At 48.3% G+C, this 18123-nt stretch overlaps 1 protein-coding gene across 1 annotated transcript; it reads left to right on the top strand.

Moving 5' to 3' along the window:
* Window positions 1-256: 256 nt before the first annotated feature.
* On the top strand, window positions 257-10863 carry Rhou (ras homolog family member U). Its single transcript, XM_036188051.1, is given in 4 exon segments — window positions 257-398; window positions 400-586; window positions 1950-2008; window positions 7876-10863. Coding segments are annotated over 4 exon segments (786 nt in total). The 5' UTR covers window positions 257-314; the 3' UTR covers window positions 8332-10863.
* Window positions 10864-18123: the final 7260 nt, after the last annotated feature.

Genomic DNA, 18123 nt, shown 5'->3' with positions numbered 1-18123 from the left:
CCCGTAGCAGGGAGCAGGGAGAGCTCAGGGTCCGCGTGGGTTGGGACAGCGGGGCCAGATCGGCCGGCCGCACTGTTTCGAGGCGCCGGCGTAGTGCACAGGCGCGGCGCGCAGACGGGGGCGCTGTGGCCTCGGATTGAAGAAGGCGCCGCCGGACCCGCCCCTTTCCCCGCCCGCCCGTGTCGCAGGGAAGCCCGGCGGAGCAGGCTCGGCCACATCGCGGCCGCGCGGGCACAGTCGCCCAGCAGAGTGCGGACGGACCTCGCGCCGCCTTTGTCCGCCGGTGGCAGCTGGTCTCGCGGCCGCCGCCCGCGATGGCCCCGCAGCAAGGCCGGCCCGCGTTGCCCACCCGTTGCGAGCCGGCGGCGGCACCGCCCGTACCGCCTCGCCGGGAGCGCGGGGGGGCGCGGGTCTCGCGGGCCCGGGGTGCCCGGGGGCCGGGGACGCGCGGGCGGCGCCGAGGGGCGCGGCGTCAAGTGCGTGCTGGTCGGCGACGGCGCGGTGGGCAAGACCAGCCTGGTGGTCAGCTATACCACCAACGGCTACCCCACCGAGTACATCCCCACGGCCTTCGACAACTTCTCGGGTGAGCGTGGAGCGGGGCGCGGCCTCGGGCTGGGAGGCGCGGGAGCCCGGCCCGGGAGCGCGGGGCGGCGCGGCTCCCCGTGCAGCGACACGGCGGGGCGGCGGCGGGGTGTCCGACCCACCCGGCTCGCCGGATTCAGGAGCGAGCTGTTGCACAGGTGTTCTTCCCACCTGCGCCCTCATCTGTGGCTGCTCAGTTCCGGGGGGTCTCCGCCTGGAGCAACCCGGATAGCTCCGTGGGTGAGCCGGCCAGGCGCACCGGGGAAGGCTTGGGCTTGCGAGAACGTTCCTTTCTTCTGAGCGCGGCGCCTGCCTGGCCGGAGCCCCGCCTGCGCCGTCTGGGTTTCTGACGGTTGGCCCAGTCCTTCCAGCTTGTCGTTAGCTGCAGCAAGTTCTCACGGGTGGGATCGTGTTATCATACAAAGATACAAAAGTAAAGCAATCCTTTACCTTGATTTTTTTAAAAGTCTTTTTGGAATTTAAGGAAAATAAGTTTTAAAAAAAAATCACGGAAGCTAGTGCGAAAACCTTGCCCCTAATTTTTTTTTTTTTTTTTTTTTTTTTTTTTTTGCCTCTGACCTCCAGTCTCCATGCCAGACCTTGATTGTCTCTATTTCAGAAACCCCATGGATAAAACAGAAGTGAAGGTGTAACCCCACCCACCCACCCTACTCACTCCCCACTAGCATTATAAACATTTATAAACAACCAGAAAGACTATTAGAAAGAGACAAATTGTCTAATCTAAACTGAAGACTGCTTGAGTTTCCTGGATGGGAGTCCTTGCTCTCACCCCATCTCTAGAGCCTGATGAAACCCTGTGTGGCTCCCCTCTGCCAGCTTTTCTTTTTAATCCTCCTTTTGAGCTGACAGAGAGGAGTGCCCTTTTCCACACATAGGGTGATAGGCCGCCTGTGTTTGCACAAGTTCTCAAAACTGCTGGAGTTTTATGATAAACCCTGAAGCCAGAGACTTTTTCCCAAGGGAAAACAGAATTATCTATGAAGTTTTCCACTGATTTAAAACTGGAGAGTTGGTTCCCACCTAACCCCCTGCCCCCTACCTTGTGTTTTTTCTAGGCCCTTTGAAACATGGGTGACAGGAAAATTAATCTTCCAGACTTGAGAGGAAAACACTAGCCTTCCGGGGCACCTTCCAGGGGTCAGGTCTTTACTGCCTCATGCTCTGTGGTGGAGGGAGCCCCCACCTTGGAACATTTGTACACAAAAACATCTCCATGGGCTTCTGGATTTAGCCAAGTCTTTAGTTCACTAAGAGGGTGCAGAAGAGGAGCTGCCAATCTTCAGAGGGGGTGAAAGATGTCCGGATAATCATCTTACTCTTTTCTCCCCCCCCCCCCCAAGCTGTGGTGTCAGTAGACGGGCGGCCTGTGAGACTCCAGCTCTGTGACACTGCAGGACAGGTCAGTATCAAGTTACACAGCTCAGCACTGGGAAAGGAAACAGCCTTTTAAAGGTTTCCAAACAACCTTTGCCATTTCCAAATGATTCCCTTAGTAACTGGGTCATTGTGAAACCTGGGGAAACAGGCCCACCCCTGCTTCAGCTCCTCGGCTGAGGACAGTGGGAGGAGGCGAGTAAGGCCAAGAAGGACACCTCTGGGCCGGTGAAACAGGGCCTGCCTGTTCTGGGCAAGAGATGAGAAGGCAGTGACAGAAACCGCTCTCATCGAAACAGGACCTTCTGATACCTCTCACTTTCTGGAGCTTGCTAAAAAAGAAAAACCACAGTAATGGTTTGTAATCATTTCTCCAAGTATTTTATATTCACTCAATTCAAGGCCAATAAACCAGGTACTTAAAAGTTTATTCAAGGAAAACTGTAGCTTATGTTAGTGAATGTTAGCATCTACCCCAATTCTTGAGCAGGGACATGGTGGTCAGAGACATGCCGAGTTGGAGCGGGGAAGGAAGCGCTTTTTTCTCTCTGGTCATTCTTGAGGGCGGAGCACCAGAGGAGAGAGCCAGGCAGTGATGCAGGGGGCATGGGTGTAGGGTCCCCTCAGCGCCCTTCCGAAGAGTTTGGGGACTGGTCGAACCTGCCCCAGCACTGTTCTAGCCACCGAAGCCATGTGGTGCTTGCGAGTACTTAGATACCCAAGTGACAGTGAGCTTGTCTCCCCATGATGCCTAGCGCTGGCGAAGTGAGGGGCTAGAAGTGTCCCCTTTACTGTTTTCACTATCCATGTTTATGAAGAAGCTAGCCTTCCTATGACCCCCATTTCTCGTCCAAGCCAGGACCTTCAGGTTACTCACTACTCTAAGATAGCAGACTTGGGACTCTGGCTTATTGCTTAGACCTCAAGGAGGCAGAAGGCTAGGCTGTCTTGCTGGATCGTCGCCATAGTGAGGATGCAGCAATGGAGTTGAAGTCCAGTTGGGAAAGCTGTTCTGCCCCTTTGCTATGGAGGGAGAAAAGCCCGACCTCATCAGTATGTTCATTGTGTAGGAAAGAGACATGAAAATCCAGGCATAGTTCTTCATGCTTGTAATCCCGTCTCTCAGGAAGCTGCAGCAGAAGGATAGTCACAAGTTCAAAGCCAACCTGGGCTATGTAGTGAGTTCAAGGCCAGCCTGGGCATAAGACACCATCTCAAAGACAAAAATGCCAAAGATGGTGGTCACACGCCTGTAATCTCAGCTCTTGGGAGGTGAAGACAGGAGGCTCAGAAGTTCAAAGTCTTAGGCTACATAGGGCATTTGAGTCCAGTCTAGCCTATGTGAGACCCTGCCTCTTAAAAACATGCAAACAGAGGGAAAAGTACCAAAGAGACAGTCTTCTTGGATGATGTCCTCTGAGTTGTTTTATACAAAGAGGGAAGGCTGGGTTTTCCCATCTGCAGAATATGGATAGAAGTATGTAGTGGCTGTAGGTACCCCGAGAACCAGAGCGAAGGCAGGAAACCTGAAGTGAGGAGCTGCTAACATGTTGGTTCAGGAATCATTGTGCCACCCCTCAGATGTCTCTACCTGCCATCTTGGCTTCTGAGAGAGGTGGGCTTTCCTTGAGTGATGAGTCCTGAATTGGGGTCTGGCACTCCTCAGGGTTTCATGTGGTTTAGTGCATGAACCAGAAAGTCAAGACATCAGTGTCCATAGAACTGTGGCCTTGCTTGCTGTGGACCTGTAGGCTGTAGACCAGTTCTCAGGAGTTCACAAGGAAAATGGCACAGTACAAGGGCAAAGCCTTGGCCCATGGGTTTCTGAGAGGGGGTAGATCTATTGGAAAATCAACTCAATATTTCTAAGGAGTTAAATGTTTCCTTCATATCAGCTCTGAAAAGTTGGAGAATACACTGAGAGCTGCAGTTCAGTCCTGTAATCCCAGTATTTGGGACACAGAGGGAAGACAATCATAAATTTAAGGTCTGCCTGGGCTACTCTGTAGCCCTTGAACTGTGAGTTCAAGGCTAGTCTGGGCCTCACTATACAGTGAGATCAAGTTTAAAAGAAATATCAGATGGACTCAGTAGGTTGCATTTACATATTTATTTGTATATACGTATATGCAACAACAATAATTAAAGAGAGGCCATGGATTTAAGAGGGGGTGGTGGGGGAAGTCAGGGGATGGGGGTGGAGCTGGAGGGGGGAGGAATGAAGTAAATACAGCATACATAAATGAAAAAGTAAATATTAAAATGTCAAGCGTAAGAGTCATTTTAGAAATATTTTCACAAAGGAAATTATAATCAGGAGAAAAGGCTTTAGTGTTGCACTCTTATTTACAAGTTGGTCTCCTGGGCTCTGCCAGCTTTCAGTGAGAGAGCTTCCAGCTTGAAGAGAGCTGGCAGAGAACAAGCCACTAAGTAACCAGCAGAGTTCATCTAAAGATCTGTAGCAAACCAGCTTCAAAGACTTTTCCAGAAGCACACGCCTGTGAGATACTGGCAGGACAGGCAAGTGCTTGTTTTGAAGGCAGCAAAGCCGTTCTGCCCTCCCCACTCTGATCTGCAGCCCACCTGCTGAGGGATTTGACATGACACCTTCACATCAGGGGAGCACATTCTTCCTGTGGTCAGGAGAAGGAATGGATACACAGGTTACCTGGGTATGAGCGTGGGTATCCCTGGTTGTTATTAAATGAACCAGAACTCCAGCATGGCTCCACTCATCACAAACATACCCAGAATTCACTTCTGCTGCCTTTGAGTTTCCCTGTCAGGGACAGTGGTAAGCATTTAACATTGAACTCATGATCTCATGGACAAATAGAGCAGAGATGGGTAGGTGGTTGTAAGAAATGTAGCTGACCTGGGAGCAGATAATGTGGCTGAAGGAAGAAGGGTGTCTTGCTGCCTTCTCTACCTGGAGCCAAAAATTCATCTCATTCTGACCCATGATGTCCTTGGAAAACATCTTCACACTAAAAAGAGGGGGAAAGGAACAACTAGAGGGAACCTACAGACCTGTCTGTGTCTTAACATTCTCCGTGGAGTTCATACCTCAGGGCTGGCAAAGACATGTGATAGTCTGGCCTTGGGAATGCTTGAGGGGGCATTCCCTCAAGCTGCATCACTGTAGCACATCTCAAAGGTTTCTGGTCCACACTGCAGGGGGGCGCTGTTTCTGTTTCACCTTCCTGGTTCCTTAGCCAGAATCTCAGAGGTCTGGGGAGCAGGGCTCCAGAGCCTAGTCACTAAGCCATTATAGGCTCAGGATGTGGCAGGGTGGCTACTTTCTCCCTGAGTGTCCCACCCCCAGCATAGCCAGAGCCTGGTCAGGTTTATGTTCCTTGCTCAAAGCCCAAGAAATGAGGAGTGACTCATGGAAAAGTGCCCTGAGCTGGCCCAGTTACCTGGTTACATTTCTACATTTGTTTCTGTTTTTAAAAAAATACATATTTATTTTATGTATATGAGCAACCTGTCTTCATAGATCAGAAGAGGGAATCAGATCCCATTACAGATGGTTGTGAGCCACCATGTGATTGTTGGGAATTGAACTCTGGACTTTTGGAAGAGCAGCCAGTGCTCTTTTGTTGTTGTTTTCTGAGACAGGATTCCTCTGTGTCATAACCCTGGCTGTCCTGGATCTCACTCTGTAGCCCAGACTGGCCTCGAACTCACAAAGATCCACCTGGCTCTGTCTCCCAAGTGCTGGGATTAAAGGCGTGCGCAGCCACCACCCTACTGCAGCCAGTGCTCCTAACCACTGAGCCATTTCTCCAGTCCCCTCTACGTTTGTTCTTTCAGCACAAAGTTAGCAGTAAGAAACTAAAGTCATTCTTTCTCAGCTTTCACATATAGGGACCTCGCGGGGGCAGAGACACCCTGGGCTGCTGGGTTCTCCCTTGAGGTCATTAACTGTTGACTTTGTTATTGACTCACAGTGGAAACAGACCCTCAGACCAAGAATGGCTAATGCAAATAAGACTGGTGTTGGTTCCCTTAAACCTGAGAAAGCAGCCTGTGCTGGCTGGTTTTTATGTCAACTTGATACAGACCAGAGTCATTTGGGAAGAGGAAACCTCAATAGAGAAAATGCCCTGTAGTGCTTTGAATAAGAATGCCCCTCCCAATGCATTTGTTTGAATATGTGATCCCCATTGGTAGAACTCTTTGGGAAGGATTAGAAGGTGTGCCTTGCTAGAGGAGGTGTGTCTTGGGGGCCCACATTGAGGTTTCAAAAGACTGGTGACATTCTTAGTGTGCCCTCTCTGCCTCCTGCTTGTGTGGATCAAGATGTGAGCTCTCAGCCATTCCTGCCACCATGTTTTGCTCCACCATTGTGGACTCCAGCCCTCTGAAACCATATGCCCAGTTAAATGCCTTTTCTTTTTTGATTTTTTTTATACTTGTCTTGGTCATGGTGTTTTGTCACAGCAATAGAAAAGTAACTAATCATATCCCTGACAGATTGGCCTGTGCGCAGGCCTGTGGTGTATTTTCTTAATTAGTGATGGATGTGGGAGAGCCCAGCTCCCTGTGTGAGGTTACACACTTGGGCTGATGGTCCTGTATGCTATAATAAACAGGCTAAGCAAGCCATTAATCAGAACTGTAATGTGGCCTCTGCCTCAGTTCCTGCCTCCAGGTTTCTGCCTTGAGTTCCTGCCCTGACTTCCCTGGATGATGGACTGCAGGCTGTAAAGTCAAATAAACCTTTTCCTCCCCATGTTATTTTTGATCCTGATGTTTATCACAGCAATAGAAACCCCAACGAAGACAGTCATAGTTGGAGAATGATGTCCCTGTAGATAAGAACCTGCCAACTGAGTAATGGAAACCATTGAAAGCATTTGACCTTTTCCTGCCTGGGGAAGTCATCAGTGTTGGATGCTGGAAGATGTCAGTGCCCACAGATGCACTTCAGATAAGAGTGAGCTGATGGGAAAACTTTTCTGGAATGAGGCTGAGCTGGAGTCTCCTGTGAGCGGGAAATGGTGCTGTCGGGTCTTATAAGATGTTTGACAGGAGATGCTAACATGGATGCCTGGCCCGCGCCTGTTGGGTCTGGTGTCTGGAGAATCTGTTGGTAGACTGCAGGCCATCCATGTTCATTTACCTGCTCCAGGTCTCTGTACCACAGACATCTGTACTCACTCTGCACTCAGTATATCTGTCTGAAGCACTGTGTGGAAGCCGCGCCGTTTGCAGAGAGGAAAGGAGGACTGAAGTGGGAGAAAGGGAGGAAAGAGAAGATGAAGCCAAGGCAAGACTGTGTTCCCAGTGTCTGTGAGTGACAGTGAGGGCACCACTTCTTCCAGCTGCTGACAGTGGCCTACACAGAGCCCTAGTTCCATTTCTCAGTCTTCCTTGTTTCTGAGGACCACGGTTCTGCACTGTGTGCTGGGACTGGCAGAAGGAATTGGCATCTTTCACAGTTGTGGTCAGTCAGAGCAGGGCTGGATCTCAGAGCGGAGTTCTGTCCATAGACCAGAGTTTACCAGGTCAGCTCTTGGGTACCAACATGGGTGAGTACTGACCTTCAGAGTAGCCAAGTTCTAAGAGTTCAAAAAAAGAGTTGGGGTGACTGTGAGCTAAAGGCCAGAGAAAGCAAGAGCTCATTTGCTTTGAGTGCCTTTCTGTGGCACATGGCATGGTGGTCACGGTCACTGAGGAAACAAAGCTTATTTGGGGTGTTGAGTCTGTGCTGTCCCTCAGAACTTAGAGAGGCTGCACCTGTTGAGATCCTGGCTCTTCACTGTAAAAATATAGCTTTTTTGTTTTTTTTTTGTTTTTTTTTTATGACTACTCTGGTCCTCGAATTCATTCACTAAGGTGGTGAGAGCTAACAAAGAGTGATAACCTTGTGCTGTTCGGTTTCAGGACGAGTTTGACAAGCTGAGGCCCCTCTGCTACACCAACGCAGATATCTTCCTGCTGTGCTTCAGCGTGGTGAGCCCCACGTCCTTCCAGAATGTCAGTGAGAAGTGGGTTCCGGAGATTCGGTGCCACTGCCCTAAGGCCCCCATCATCCTGGTTGGGACACAGTCGGACCTTCGAGAAGATGTCAAAGTACTCATTGAACTGGACAAATGCAAAGAGAAGCCAGTCCCCGAGGAGGCGGCAAAGCTGTGTGCGGAGGAAATCAAAGCTGTCTCCTACATTGAATGTTCAGCCTTGACTCAGAAAAACCTCAAAGAGGTGTTTGACGCTGCCATTGTTGCTGGCATCCAGCACTCAGACTCCCAGCAACAGCCAAAGAAGTCTAAAAGCAGGACCCCAGATAAGGTGCGGGACCTGTCCAAGTCCTGGTGGAGAAAGTATTGCTGCCTGGCCTGACCCTAGCAAACAGCTGGTGTTTAAGCCACAACAACTCTTTAAGACATGTGGGTGTGGTCCTAGGACAAGCCCTCAAAGTGTCCCCTTCTGTCCTTAATTTCCTGTCTGTGAGATTAGGGTTGAGATTCATATGCAAAATATGTTAGAGAAATTTGGAAGTTAAGATTTTCTTTTCATAACTCTGGAAACTTAGAGCTGTAGACCTCTGGATTAATTTATATTTCATATGAAAAGGGCTCTTCAAAGCTAGGTGTCAGCATGAAATTCTGCTGCATTGTGCAGGACAAAGGAGAACGTGACCCTCTCCTAATTAAGGGCTACTGAGTGCTCAGTGCATGACACACGCATCCCGGACTTGGTGAGATTAAGTCCCAGCTTTGAAACCACACACACCATACCTGTTTTTGTAAGAGCAAAAATCTGAAAAACAGAGAGATGCTTCTGCCTACAAGACCTCATACCCATCCCTTTTGTCCTTCACTTGGACTAACTTGCTTAAGATTTTAAAACAACCAAAACATCCCACTGGCTCCTGGCATTGGGCTGACTGAAGAGTACACTTGCTTGTTATGTTTTTGGTTTGTTTGTTTTTGAAATCACATGACCAGTTGTGTTGCTATGAAAATGGTGGAAATGCCTCTTGGAAGGCAAGTGCTGGGTGCAGATCTGGCGTTTTTTTCAGGGAGCAACTCATGTTGGGATCAGAGAGTGCTCTTTGCTTTTGGGAGGGTCTTGTGTCCCCAAGCCATCTGTGTCCTGGTGATGAAAGCAAGAGGAAGTTCTTGTCTAGGAGCTTTAAGCCGCCACACTCACATTGTCCCGTTTGCAAGAAGTGGGCACCTTCCTTGAGAGAAGCCATAGTCGATGATTGTGAGACACACATACCTTTTCTTAAGTCTACTGAAATGTCTATCTGTGCACACATACATGTGCTTGTGTGCATGCACACGTGTGTGCACACACAGATGGCTGGTTTGCTGATGGAACTTTGAGACACACAAAAAGCATGTTTGCAGATGTCAGGGTGGCATGTCTTCCTCTTCTTGACATTTCTTTGAACAGACATCATTTTGTAGAATCTATCTTCATTTACACATTTTTGAGACCACCTTAAAATGTGGGATGGACATACTGTCGATATGCCTTCAGGGTCCTGTGACTAGGGAGGCACTGTATTTTGGGGGAGGTTCTTGTTAGGGGTCAGTCAGAACATCATGTTTGTGGCATTTGTCCTTTAGAGGGTCTTATGGCTGCCTGTTCTGAGACAGCCCTGTGTCAGGAAAACACTGCTGTAGGTACTTCCAAGATGCCACAGGGGCCAGACATTGAATCCCAGCTTCTGCTTTGCTGTGGGCAAGGTACCTCTTTATGGCCACCTGGTAACAAATTTTTCTGCCTGTGAATTTTTTTATATTAAAAAAAAAATCAACCTTATGTTTTTCTATAGAAAAAAAAAGTAAAAGATCAGGCCATATTTCAGGTCAAAGACTTCTTCCTGCTGGTAAATAGGACCCAAGACTTTATTAAAGTTAAAAAGCTGATTGCTGAACCACTACAACACACAAACTGTTTGTGACTGAGCCTTCAACACAGTGCCCATGACATCACCCATGCTTTCCTGAAGTGTTCCATTGTGGCCTGAGCGGTAACATTGCTTCACTTATGGAAATGCTTGTAACTGACCCAGTGACTGAGCTTGCTACCCTACTGTGCTTTGGCTGTCTGGGAAGCCGCTTCTAAGTCTGCCCTGTGTACAAAGGATGGGTGGGGAAGAGTGAGTTATTTAATTTTAAATGTTATAATAAAAGCAAATGTAGTAGAGACCAAGGAAATGAGCATTTAGAACACAAACTTGAAGTTTTGTGCCAGGACTGTTGGGCCTCACACCCTGCCTCTGGGCCACTGGGAATTGAGTGGCATGAAGGATGCTGTGTGACTGAGTTCTGGACACTTCCTTCTAGGATGGACACCCCTGGACTGTTTGTGCCACAAATCTAATGGGCTGACACTGACCTGCAAGCTTTCAATATGTTACTGCTTTCTGTGGAGTCATAGGCCTGACTATACTTGAGGGTTTCCTGCATTTTTACTTTTCAAAAATAGAGATTTGGGCTGAGAAAATTTTAAAAGTGTGTGCCTGGGTGAAATGTATAGTTGGTTCTCTTCAAAGCTGAAAAGTGGCGGAATGTACAGCTTGGTGTCTCGGGAGGATTCTGAGCCGTGTGTGTAGCGATGCCTCTTCAGCTTGTCTCTCAGTGTAGGCCGACTCACCTGAAGAACACACTGTGGCAGGCCCCAAGACTGTCACCTCATCATGTGTGCAAGCAAACTTTCGATAACTTTATTTCCTGTTCAACAGACATTTGAGCAGCTACGCAGAAGTCTCAAGCCAAAAGGGGAGCCTCGCCGCTCTGCAGGTGCCTTACCAACTTGTGCTTTTCCGTTTTCATATGTGAAGATGTGGGACAGAACCTTGTACTTGAAAATGCTATAAATGAATTGTTATGAAATAAATTCTGACCTGTGGACATAGCTGCTCTTGCCTATTCCATCAGGAGAATAGAAGCTCTGGCATACCTTGGCCTGGACAGGTTAGAAAGCACCCTTGTGTTTAGGGGAAACATCTAGTATCACATTTATTCGACACAGAGCCTTGGGGGCTTTGGGGTTGGCCTGATGATTGGGACCCTTGGCATGTTCCAGAAAGGCCAAGTTAAATGTCACTGGGCTAGAAAGATGGATCAGTGGTTAAGGGCATGTACTGCTCTGCCAGAGGTCCTGAGTTAGGTTCCCAGTAACCATGTCAGATGGCTTACAACCACCTGGGACTCCAGCTTCAGGGGCTCAGACACCCTCTTCTGGCCTCTGCAAACACCAGCACTTATGTGTGCCTATTATACACAGCATACACCTAATTAAAAATAAAATCTTCTTTTAAAGATTAACTATTATGGTTGTCTGGTAGCAAATAGCTGCTGTGTTGCCACAGGTGGGCTGCAGCTTTTGTGAGGCCCAGCTGGACATCCCACCGTGATGGTTGGGAATACTGTGCAGAAAGCAAACTCCCTCCCATTCCACAAGTGGCCAGGGGTAGGCTAGCTTCACAGCCTTTGGCATCAACCTCAGAGTGGTAGACTCCAGCTCAGAGGGACCTGGATCCCTCACTTTCCTTCTGGAACTTGCTGACAATGTTTCCATCCCTGGGATAGATGAGCTGCTCCCCAAGATTTAGGACCTAGAAAAGGTGGGACAACAAGAACTACCTGGGGAGCCATCTCTAAGGAAAGGAGAAAGAAAAGGGTCCAAGACAGAAAGACACCTGTTACATCCTGAGGCCAGGCTGCCCAAGACTGGAGTACAACAAGTGTGGCTGTGGAGGAGGCAAGGTTCTGCACCTGAATCCCAGGTCTACCACTTCCTGGTTGTGTCCTTCTAACCCCTGCATCGAACCATAAGCATGGTCCTCACCCAGTGGGCTAAAAAGATGATAAATCACATGTAGATATGAGATATTAGTGCATGGGCAGTCCTCAGCAAAGGCCCACGCTGTCTCTTCCATTGTGGAGCTGTACAACAATCCCGGTAATTCCCCATCAGCACTCCACAGAGGTAACTGCCACTATTGGTTTCTGTCATAGTTTTGGTCAACTTGACAAACTAGAAACACCTGGGAAGAGGGCATCTCAATTGAGGCATTGGCCTGTGGGCATGTCAGTGGGGCATTTTCTTGTTTGCTGATTGATGTGGGAGGACCCAGCTTACTGTGAACAATGTCACCCATGGGTAGGTAGATCTGGGCTATATAAAAAAGGTGACTGAGCAAGCCAGAGGAAGCAAGCCAGTAAGTAGCATTTCTTTGTGGTCTCTGCTTCAGTTCCTGCCTCCAGGTCCTGCCCTGCCTTCCCTAAGTGATGGACAGTGACCTAGAAGCATAAGCCAAATAAACCCTCTCCTTCCCAAGCTGCCTTTGGTCATGGTGTTTTTCACAGCAGAACGTAAATTGGGACAGTTTCCATGTTCATGGGTTTACACACTAAAGGTCACTTTTTCAAAGTGGAAAACGCCACATTTACTTTTAAATTTCCAATTACTTTTCATAAAGTCTGAGCATTGCATAAGTCTCTCCAGGGGTTGCACTAAACAGTTCTGCTGGATGACCCTGTTGTTCCCAAGGCACCTGTGGGAGAGGCCACCCCTCAGGACAGCTACTACTCATCTGGCAGATAGCCAAGATGCCCAGTCTGAATTCTGTGCCCCAAAGCAGTTCAGGAATCAGTAAGCAGGCACTTCATGAGGTGATGACCTGTGTTCCCAGCCCTTGGCTGACCTGTCTCTTCACTCCTATTGTGTAAGAGGCTGAAACTCTGGTGAGCATATGCTCACATTTCCACGATCCCTTGATTTCTCTTGTCCATCTGGAAACAGTGGACAGTCGCACCAGTAAGACCTAATCTGCATATGAGGGATGCATGTGGCTTGCCTGGCATTCATCTCTAAGAAGAGGGGCCGACTTTGAAGTTCACTTCAGGCTACTTCTCTGGGACATCCTGCAACACTTTAAACTTCATTCATTGTATGAGTTTCCTGTTGCCGCTGTAACAAATACGTTGCAGACTCAGGCATTTAAACAACCAAGCCTAACTACCTTCTTGTTTCAGAGACTAGTAATCTGATGGGACCTCACTTCCAGAAATAAAGAGCTCAACAGTGTTGAGTCAGTAGGCTTAGGTTTACTTGGTAGTTTCTGGGGTCACCTGCCTCATGACTATGTCTTCCTGTACCTTTGAAGCCAGTGATGGCTAGCCATCTCATCCTAACATGGAATCACACAACACTGATGTTTTTGTCTCACTCTTTGCCACCCGAGACTCTTGTCATGAAGGCACTGGGTCCATTTGAGATAGTTCTGGGTGCTTATTATCGAAGACTATCAATAAAAAACCTCCTCCCAGAGTTCCAGAAGAGGCGATACAGTGGCAGATTAATTAACCTGAGGGATACTCGAATAAATCTACGTACACAAAATTCTTGGTCCATACACTTTATTCTTCTGAGTCAGTTCTCCCTCTACCCAGCTTCTATTCTGTTCTCATACTTAGCTCCTCTCGGGGCCTCTCGTTGTTCTCAGTTCCTTCCATCTTTACTCCTCATCTTAGCTCGTCCTTCTAATCCTCCTCAAGTCTCTGAGGCTTACAGTTATAGATCCATATAAAGCAGCAATTCTCTGGCCAAAGCAGGGTCATAAAGCTTGAATTCTTACAGGGTCATAAAGGCAGATATGAGTTAACCTCAGGCAGTGACTGTCAGGCTTTCTTTTACAACCCCAAAGGGGAGTGGTAAAGGAGGAGGTCAACTAAGAGCTAAGATCGGTTAATATATCAGAAAAGGGAATTTATGTGGCCAAACTACATTCCTAGAAGTGGTTAGGTAAATGTTAGGAGTTTACAATGTTAGTATAAGTCATGAATAAAATGAAACAGCCTATTTTCTGTAAGGTTTTAACTGTATGACTCAGTATAACTCAGCTGTGCCGTTCTCTGGGAGGATGGGGGTATCTAGGCAGCCTGTGCCACAGACTGATGTACCTGCTGTGTAAAAGGCGCTTCTGTTCTAAGGAGGGTTAAAGCTTAATTAGCACAAAAAACAAAGCTACGTATCTCATGTCCACCTGGCCTAGGCGGTGTCTCCGTAGGAATATTTACCTTAATTCAGGAGACGAGCAGGAGGTCTGGAATGCTTATTCTGTCTGCCGTTTGTCCTTGGGTATTTGAGAGGTATCTCAGATAAAATGTTCTTATCCGGACCTGGCCCTGGCCTTGGATGCTAGCTAAAGGAGATATCTGATTCTAATGCTAAAAAGGAGAAAGAAAAAGCCTGGAAGAAGGAAGCCTTGCCTGTGTGACTGTTATCCAAATACCTTAATTGTATATGGAAAAACTATGCCCTAAGAATGATCAATACACTGCAATAGCACATGAGAAATTTATTGCAGGAAATGGCTGATGTTCAAAAGCCAATATCATCAAGACTCCTTAAGACTTGGCTTTATCCTCCTGAAAGGCCTTTGGCTTCTTCCAGGTATAGCTTTGTCATAGTCAGCTGAATTCCTGCTTTGTATTTCTGCGGCTCCTAGAAGCTTATCACCTAAAGGTCAGCTGATGGCAGCTTCTACTATGTGCCTTGTGTCCCTTTGGCCATGAGACCTGTATGGTCACAGGATCTAGTTTCAAGGGTAGAGATTTGGGAGCCTCTCTTTTGCACACACACACACATACACACCCAGACTACTCTGCCCACACAACTCCACAGAGGGTCCACTGGCTGCTTGTTCTGTTCAGAAGCACTTGGGCAGCACTTGGTGCTGGCTTCTCACTCTATGAGTTTCTTCCCATGAATGTGTATAGGGAAATGTTCCACTATACCACCTCTACTCAGCAATCACAAAATAAAACTGAAAAGCAATGACAGATAATACTGAAGGGGTGTGTGTGTGTGTAAGAGAGAGAGACAGAAGAGAGATTGGAGATTATTAATGTCTGGACTTTGGTAGGGGGGTCGATGTAAAGAACAAGCCTGGCCCCTGCATTCCTCTTGCCTTGCTATGCAATTCTCTTTTACACAAGCCCCTGTTATGATGCTACATCATTGTCCAGTAAAGTAGCTAGGATGCCCTCTCTCGTGCCAAGCAGATGTTAACAATGTTGGACTTCTACCATGTCCCAAACTGCCTTCCAGTGCTTTCTATCTCATGAAGCTGCTTCTGGCCAAATGACCTAGGGACTTTGTGAAAGTTCAGTTTTCTAGCTCCGGGGCCCCAAGGATCACAGTCTTGATTTTTCTGGTCCCTCCTGAACAGAGAAGACTCCTCAGAGGTACTAAGCAAGACAGCTGCCCGCAGCCACTGCATGTGTGCGGAGCAGATCTTTTGTGAGCAGACACGTGTTTGTCTCAGAGGCAGATGTGTCATGTCTGCTGTGTTTGCTTTTACAGTCTTCCTGTTGGTGGTAAGAGAGTGCATTAGCCGGGGTCTTTTAAAGGAACAGAACAGTTAGAACAAATGAAAATACATAATATATACATACATAAATACACACACACACACACACACACACACACACACACACACACACACACACATGATTAGCGTGGCTTACAGGCTGTGGGCCAGCCAGTTTGACAATGGCTGTCCCCCAGCAGAAAAGTTGTTGTTCTGGTAGTTGTTCAGTCCAGGAGGCTGGATGGCTCAGCAGTCCCAACCCTGTGCTGGGGTCTCAGAGGATTCCTAAGGAGCTACTGGTCTCCAGTCTACATTTAATCCCAACGAAGTCAGTTCTAATACCGGTGGAAGAATGTCTCAGCAACAGGACAGATGAGCTGGCCAGCAAGAGGGAGGGCAAGCAGGCAAAAAGCAAAAGCAGCCTCCCCCCATGTCCTTTGAAGTGGGCTGCTACCAGATGGCCTGGTCCAGTTTTAGGGTGGATCTTCCCACCTCAAATGATCCAAGCAAGAAAATCCCTCACAGGTGTGTCCCGCTGATTTTAGTTGATTCTAGGTGGAGTCAAGATCAGCCATCACAGTAGGCAAAGCTGCTTTGGAACTTTCCATGCATCCAGCATAGTCCTTAGATGCTGAGAAACTTCTCTGATATACAGAGTATATGTACTCGGCTTGGCACCTTGTTCAGGCAGCAAGAGCAGGGAAGAATCAAGACTGGATTGCTTTTGAGACTTCTGGGGTTGTGCAGCAGATGGGCAGCAACCCTGGGGCAGAAGGAACCTGGGCCCCCTCTACTGATTTTCTATTTGGACCTTGTTTCCTGGAAAAGACAGTTCAGCTTAAAGTAATTCCCTTTCTTTTGTCTTTTTAGATTTATTTATTGTATTTTGTATGTTTGAGTGCTTTGCCTGCATGTATGTACATGCACCACATACATGCATGGCGCCCGTGGAGTCCAGAAGAGGGCATCAAAACTGGAGTTACAGATGGTTACAAGCCATGCTATGGGTGCTGGGAACTGAACCTAGGTTCTCTGCAAGAGCAGCAAGTGTTCTTAATTGCTGAGCCTTATCTCCAGTCCCTTATCTCAATTCCCTTTCTGTCTTCATGAAGTGACTGCCATAGGCAGCTCCTTGTTGACCCTCCTCCCGTGAACAGATTCTGGAACTTTTCTACACAACGCCAAGATCCCCAGGGCACTGCTTGCCCTTGACGGGTACCACCCATGTAGCCCAAACATTGAATAACATCCGACATTTTACTGTATTCCATTTTCTCATTTCCAGCACTGTGAGAAAGTTTGCTTCCTGGCTATTTCTGTGTAGAGTTTTTGTGCTCTAGACAGGCAAATTCCACAAGGCTCCATCTGGAAGCCAAGGTTCCCTAGGAACCATCAGGGGAGACCAAGCATGACAAAGTAGCCAGGGCAAGATGGAGCTGGTTTGGATAGCAGCTATGAACCCATGCTCTCTATTCCACCCTAGAGGTTTTGTGACCTATTAGGATGTGGTTGGGGTTGGTTCATTAGAGCTGGCCAAAAATATTCAGGATGCAGTTTCCCAAGATTAGCATGGCTACTGCCTGGAACTCAGCTCCCACTTGTCACAGGGAGACAGACGGAGGGAAGTGGAATGTTCTGTGGCTGTCGGGGTTGCCAGCTGGTAGGTCAACTCCTTTCTACAATCAGCTGAGCAGCAGAGATACCTCCTCAGATCTGCCAAATTGTGAAGTAACCTTGATTAAACCTCTCTCTCAGAGACTTTCAAGAGAGACATGAGAGCTGGGAGATCTGGGATGCTCAGGACAGGAGGGCCAAGTAATGGGGTACTACAGAGAACAGGCAGAGCAGCAGAAGCAGTGGGGGGGGACCACAGAGGACAGGCAGAGCAGCAGAAGCAGTGGGGGGGGGGACCACAGAAGACAGGCAGAGCAGCAGAAGCAGGGGGTGAGTGCAGAGTCACTCAGTTACCAGACATAGCATGTGACTGTCAACGTTGAGACCAAAGCACGAACTTTTTACCATGAAATTGTTTAATTACACGTTGGTTTGAGTTTAGCTGCAGAAGGGAGGGCCTTATTCCTCCTGTTGTGTGCACCAGAGGCTTAGTTGGGACCCAAACACCTTTCACCCTTCAGGCCCCTGATAAGAGACTCATCAAAGCATTTGGAAGTCAGAGGGACATGGGTCAGAGGTCATGAGTTTCCCCAATGAAAAAACTGTTTCCTTGAAGGGCAACTGGGAAAGCGAAACAAAAGACAGAACTGGAAAGAGGTCTTGGTGAGGAAACCTCATGCTTGCTAACAGTTGACAGCGTTGGGAGAGCAGAGGCCAGAGCTGGCCAGAGTGTGGGGCAGGTTGGTTGAGCACCCAGTCTGTTGGAGTCAGCTGGGAACTGCCATTGCTTCAGCTAGATGCTTTGAGACTTAGGTGAACCAGAGGAGCTGGGGAGGGTGTGGAGGGGCTGGCAGACACTGGAGTGGTCCCCCACTTCCTCCTTCCCTCTCCTCCCTCCCGACTTCACGTGTCTGTGTCTGTGTCTGTCCCCCTGTCTCTCAGTTTCTCTCTCCTTACACAGGTCTTTCCTTGTTGAGCAATAACTTAATCACTCTGTTCTCATTTCCTAAATGGTTGGGTACTCTGCTGGGGGAATGTGTTCCAGGCTGGTGTAAACTGAGGACCACCCCAGGAAACAATGTAACAGGAGAGAGGAATCGAAGATTTATGTACTGAAAGGCTGGGGTGGTGTCTGGGAAGGTAGAGTAGAGGAAGCTAGCAAAATAGCAGGACCACCTCAG

This window comes from Onychomys torridus, chromosome 5 (genome assembly GCF_903995425.1).
Source record: "Onychomys torridus chromosome 5, mOncTor1.1, whole genome shotgun sequence".
NCBI classification, from domain to species: Eukaryota; Metazoa; Chordata; class Mammalia; order Rodentia; family Cricetidae; genus Onychomys; species Onychomys torridus.
This window is presented reverse-complemented; position numbering and strand designations above follow the sequence as displayed.